General features: G+C 39.7%; 1 protein-coding gene across 1 annotated transcript in view; it reads left to right on the forward strand.

Moving 5' to 3' along the window:
- Positions 1 to 5,281, forward strand: part of SHMT2 (serine hydroxymethyltransferase 2) — a 49,097-nt gene extending 43,816 nt beyond the window's left edge. The window contains exons 9-12 of the mRNA XM_075591501.1: positions 871 to 970; positions 1,548 to 1,703; positions 2,621 to 2,728; positions 4,765 to 5,281. Of these exons, the coding sequence (XP_075447616.1) occupies positions 871 to 970; positions 1,548 to 1,703; positions 2,621 to 2,728; positions 4,765 to 4,892 (492 nt within the window). The 3' untranslated portion in view covers positions 4,893 to 5,281. The remainder of the gene's footprint in view (positions 1 to 870; positions 971 to 1,547; positions 1,704 to 2,620; positions 2,729 to 4,764) is intronic.
- Positions 5,282 to 6,442: the final 1,161 nt, after the last annotated feature.

The raw sequence follows: 6,442 nt of genomic DNA on the forward strand, positions 1-6,442 counted from the left end.
TCCTCCAGGTTTTTTTCTTTGTCTGTGCTTTCAATTACAATCTTCATAATTTAGTGTCCCCATGCATTTTGAGCAAGCTGAATTGATTAAAAAAAAGAGCAACCCCCATAGTGTATTATTTAATATAAAAAAAAGTTAAAAACCGCTTAAAAACTCGAGGTAACACACTCGCAAACAGCCATCAAACTTGCGCGTTGTTGAGTTGCAATAACTCAAACCTCTGTTGTTCTCTGGACAAGCTTCTCCCCAAGGCAGTCACCATGTGCTCGTTATGCTGAATCCTGTGTAGATTCTGACGTTTGCAGGTGATTTCAATCAGGCTTTCGGGTATAGTAGCCAGTGTGTCAAAAGGCTGGATTGTCTCTATTCTGGTCATCTTCTCTCGCAGGACCACAGGAAAAGACCTTTCTGCTTGTTCTGGAATGCAGACCATTTCAGAGGGGGTCACTTCACAGAGTTCAGTATGGACAGGTAACCCTACGCGTTTCCTAGCAACTTGGCTAAATCATATGGGAAGTATACGCTCCAAAAAAGCGTAGGGTTACCTGTCCAGCTATCTGCATAGATATATAGATATAGAGCTAAAGTATATAGATGCACACACATGCACCAACCCCAGAGGTCCACACGTTGCACATAAAACTATTCCTTTCGTTGGGAAATTATATATAGATATATATATAGATATAGATATATAGATATAGATATATATAGATATATATATAGATATATATAATGTGTGTTCTTTTTTGGATATGTTTTTATATAGAAAATATTTATTGACTGTGCAATTAGTTATTTTAGTTTATAGTAAGGTGTAGTGCTCTTGACAGCTGTTCTTAACCTCTAGTGTGTTTTGTGTGCCCGCAGGCCAGTTCCCCAATGTTCCGGGAGTATGCCCTTCAGATCCTGAAGAATGCAAAGTCTATGGCTGCCTCTTTGCTACAGAAAGGGTATACACTGGTGTCAGGTACTGTGAAAATATAAAGGGACAAGTGAGCACTGCACTTGGGAGCTCTTTCACTAAAAAGCTGTAGCTGTGCTGTATACTGCTAAAGTGTTTTGGCTCACCATGAGTAATGGAGCTACTGCTGTAGTGTGCATGACGCTCTTGGTGTCCTGATGTTGGGAACTGTGTGTTCTTGGTATTGTGCTTATTGCATTATTACCACTTTATATTTCGAACAAAAATAAATCTTACCCTACCCCTTCATTGAAATAGTCCATTCACTGCACTGAAACAGCTATTATCCCTCACACTGCTAAACAAACCTTCAATTACCACTTCTAAGCACTCGAATAGCCTCTCATACTGTCTCCCTGTTCTTTCCTCCCTTTCACTTAAACAGTGAACACCCTAAATGTGTCTCTGTACTGAAATAACCACAACTCTTTCTTTACATATTTTCTCTACTTCTTTCTCCTGTGTTCATGACATTATATCATAGCATGTGAGATATTGTCATGATATTTACATTTTCCTAGTCTAAGGAATTGTTAGTTTAACTAATGGTTATCAGTAATGTACAGCTTACTTCTTACTACAGGAGGGACTGATAACCACCTGGTTCTAGTAGACCTGAGGCCTAGGGGCTTAGACGGAGCACGAGCAGAGAGGGTGCTGGAGCTTGTGTCAATAACGGCCAACAAGAACACGTGTCCTGGTGACAAGAGTGCCCTGACCCCAGGGGGACTGCGGCTAGGTAAGGGCTCTGTTTTCATAAGGCAGACGAGTGTTGTGTATGGTGTGGTCCCAGGTGTGAAAAAAAAAACCCTCCTGGCGGATGGGCATAGGAGCTTAAAATTCACAGCTCTACATTTGTATTTGCTTGATCCTTACGCTATTTACCCTATTTCTTTGTCCAACACTGTAATCTGTAGCCGTTTTCCCTTCCCTATCTTTTATTAAATAGTTTTGTTTTTTTTGCGTACCCATAATTTGCGCTTTGCTTGTAGCCGACTACCACTTTTACAATGCCGAGCCAAACTCAAACTGAGGTGCCTAGAAGGGCAAAACTCAGACTCGGTTTGTATACGGTTATAATGCAGCAGGCGAACGTATAAGACGGGTTCCTGCTTTAAAATAAATTGGTAGCTAAATTACACATTTGATATTCTTCTTTTGGAGTGATGAATCAAGCCAAATTTGGAGCAAAATATCTTCATCAATGTATCAAGGTCTTTGCTCCACGTCTGCTCGCGATTTGTCAAAAAGGATTTAGGCAGGAGGTACGTGATGCCCAGACTGAGATGTGTAACGCTCTCTGTCTGCCGTTGTCACTTATCTTGTGTTTTTGTCAAAATATCCCCAAGGTCTGAGATGGTGTAAACTTTTCTGCCTAACCATTTGTGGGAAATGTCAAACATTATCGGTAGGAAGAACGTGGTGATTCTATTTTACAAGTAGCACTTCACATTCATTATCTGTTTCTGAAGGGATCATCGGCAGATGAGCATGACTTTGGCAGGTTTTCAATAGCTTTTTGAAAGCTGGAGAAAACAAGTGAAGTGCCATTATTGAAAGGATGGCTTGTATATGGTACAACAGAATATCTTATTCTCACTATTTAAGGTTAGTGGCTCTCATTAGCCAGCAATGAAAATTATTTCTGTCTCACAGGTGCTCCTGCTCTAACATCTCGCCGTTTTCAAGAGGCTGACTTTGAAAAAGTGGTTGATTTCATTGACGAAGGAATCCAGATTGGGCTGGACGTGAAACGGAAAACAAGTGAGTAGGACCTCCTACCTACCTATGGTGTGTGAGGTACATTTCTATGCATCTCACAACAGGAAGTCTCTGTATTTCCTCTCTAAGTGCATTGTTCCTTCCAACAAGTCTTCTAGAATTCCAGTGGTCTCTGTCCTCATTATTAGTATACTTCCTGCTGTCTTCCATTCTCTGCTCCTCTTACTGTACGTTAATTGCAGTTAGCACTCATGGCAAACAAGAACATGTCACAATATCCCTAGTTTAGATGGTTCCAGTTGCTTTTCATTTGGGCTTTTCCCCCACCTGTTGGGGACCCACCAGATGTAGCAGAGTGTGCGGATGACTATATAATTGGATGGAATTGATAGCATCTCTTACAGATACTTTGGTAGATCTGTAATAGCAGCTTTTGACATACTAGATCAGTGACACTCAAATCACTCCCAGGACCATCGACCACACTAGGTTCCAGGATTAATCAATGCAGGTGAATAAGACTTTGGTTTGCTGCATCAGGGCCCTGATGAGAAGTTTGACAACGCTGTCTTAGCTTTAAGACCAAATTGATCGTGATTCAAGAACCAAGCTTGATGGAGGGTTTTTTTCATCCCTTTAAAGCATCCGCCGCTTTCATTTCAAATAAACTATTGCTGTACAACTAATACTGTACATTCAAAAATGATTGTCGCCTTTCCAAAAAAACAGACCGCTGGGTAAAAGTAACAGGGAAAGAGGCCTGTGCAGTTAAATACTTGTGTGCTTTACAAGGCACATTAAAGCAGCAGCCCAAGCTGCAGTTGAAAAAAAAAAAAAAATCCCTTTAATATGTGCATCAATACAATTCACACAATAAGTAATTAGCTAAGTTGCCGATCGATTCGTTCTCCTGTGATCGCTCGGTGAAGATTCGGTTCGGGGGTTCACTAAATGGCTGTCAGTGCAGCAGAAGAGGACCAAAGATGCAAAGTTCTGTGGGGAAGATCATGTGACTTGGCAGTAACTAGATATAATTGGTGCACTGCTAGAGAGAGGACAAAGCTCTGAACATGGTGTGCCAGAAGTAAAGTGAAAAGGTGCGCTACTAAATTAAATATTTAATATAGGAAACAGTAAAAAAAAGAAACGTTTGATTAACCCCAAAAATATTCAGCAATCAAAAGTGGTGAATACGCACATGTATAACAAGGTGATGTTGAAGAAACAAAATATATAAAAATACGTGACCTGAATTAGGTGATAATGAGAGCGTCTGAAGCTGTTTAACAAGGGGGTGGCTCAACACCCCCAACAACTAGAATGAAAATAAGACAAGAAAACAGCGCACAACGCACATAGTGTAGTATTAATTATATTGTGTAAAAAAAGGGTAATAAATCTGCATACATCAGATCAAATGATAAAAGCATTTCATGTTGCAAGACATGAGTTACCACACAGCGAGTCCACGTGCAGATGGAAGCGTTGGATGTCTCAGGCACCTTCAGGTAACAGCCGGGAAGAAATCACCCTCCTGCTGATAACTAACACCACATGTGGTTTTGCAGGAGTTCCTCTTAATAAGCGCATTGGTCCCGTCTATCGTGTCCTGGGTAGCTGAGCACAGTGTGGATAAAAGTCCTTTAGAGCACGTCCGTGGTGATGCCGAATGGCTTCCCTCACTTCTGTTCCGACCAGCAGACACAGCTCCTTCACTTCAGAGCAGAGAGGGATCCTAGTAACGCAGTATGTACACGTCATCTCCGGATCATGAATCGGAGAACCCCACAGCTTGAGTCATGCGCCGATGGTATTGGCACTGCAAGACAACGTCACTCAGTGACGGTTTTTTTTTTTTTTTTTTTTTTTAATGCTACAAATATTTTCTCATCGTAGAGAACTAAAAAAAAAAAACCACATAGGTTATTGCTTGAACTGTATCTGTAAGTGCCCTTGTGTTTGGTGTGCAATGTATACGCACATACAGTATTTATGCAAGCAACACCACCTTGCACAATTTGATGCCTCTCGAGACACTCTTATTGTCCTATCTGACGTTTCTCTCTTTGCCTTTTTAGCCAAACTCCAAGACTTTAAGAACTTCCTTCTCAAGGACCAAGAGACAGTACAGCGGATCGCCGACCTGCGCCAGCGTGTGGAGAAGTTTGCCCGGGCCTTCCCCATGCCAGGGTTTGAGGAGCGCTAGATAGAAGACTGCGTAATTGTGCGAGGATTTACAGAAGAAGAAAAAAGCCGGAGTCACTAGAAATCTGAAGTCAAGCAGCCTGCTCCATTCTGACCTCTTCCTTTTCTTACATTTTTCTTTTCTCACTATCTACTGTGTGGGATTGTTTTGCCTTTACTACATCTCGGTCTTTGTACGTCTTTCATTTTTCTGTCGGTGTCTGTTCTCTTATTTACAACCTTGTAGGCTCCCACTGTGACTTCTCAAACCCGCTTTGCCACTTCAGGGTTGGGCAAAAAAATAATAAAGACTGTGAGGGAGTTACTAGAGCCACAGCACTGAATGGTCAGGTTGTATCTGTAAACTTTAGTGTCTAGCGATTTGTCAATAAAAGCAATAAGTGTCCATTAGCCTCTTTCAGTGTTGCTTTATTTCTTTTAACTTCTGAGATGCAGTATGATAAAGAATCGGACATCAATGTGGTGCAACATGGGTTATCCAATGTTAATGTAAGCCTGTGGCCCTGCTGGTTTGCAATTTTTTTTTCTTTTTGTATTACTGCTATTCAGTTTTTCCTAGTGTAATCTAAATCAAGTTACTACTAATCCAAGAATATTTTGTATCCAATTGCTACAGGCGTTATCTTATCTTTCTTTTTATTTAATAAAAATATATATATTCTTTTACAGGCTCATAAAACAGTGATGCCGGGTGTGCAACCGAGGGTATAATTACTAATAGCAAAAAAGAGAAAATATTTCCTTTCAAAAGATTATGCCCAGGTGCACTCACTTTTAATTATTTGCAAATCAAGATTTTTATTTCAACATTCAGAAGTACCTTAAACAGAAAAAATCTGGTTACAACATCATATCGGAAGTGAGGAGCAGCGACTAGAACATGTTATATCAGCCTCCCATGTGATGGGAGAAGCAGCATTGGCACAGTCTTTTTGCTTCCGAGTTTTTGTATTCGATCTCCATAACAATAGTATATCTTCTCTGTCCAAAAGTGTTTATAATGCACAACGTGTATTATAAAAAGTTGCTACAAATTTTTTATAGCTCATGTATGTGTGTATGTATGTATGTTATGGTGGGTGAAAAGGTGACTAAAAACCCTCCACCGTACACATTCATGTGAATGTGCTCACAAGTAATATTTTTATACGTTGTGTGTGTGTGTATTTAAAAAAAATAAATTGGTATGTATATATATATGAGAACAAAAAAAAGAGGGTGATTGAAAGTAGCGCCCAAATGACGTGTTCAGGTAATGTGAAAATTAATAGAAAATATATATATGTGAAAATCTAAAAAATAAAATATAAAAATTATAAATATATACACTAATGATGTTAATAAAGGTATAATATATATTGTGCTCCTAGTAGTGAACTACAATTTTAAGATAACACATCAAATACATATAAAATACATGCAGAAAGAAAAAAAAATAGTATAAAAACCAGTCCTTTTAAATGGAAGTTCTTAATTGGAAGAATAGTACTGGTATGAGGGGATCTCCAGCAGCTCTCAGGATGAACCGCAGAGAGAGCGCACGCCCCATAG

Source organism: Ascaphus truei, chromosome 3 (genome assembly GCF_040206685.1).
Source record: "Ascaphus truei isolate aAscTru1 chromosome 3, aAscTru1.hap1, whole genome shotgun sequence".
NCBI classification, from domain to species: domain Eukaryota; kingdom Metazoa; phylum Chordata; class Amphibia; order Anura; family Ascaphidae; genus Ascaphus; species Ascaphus truei.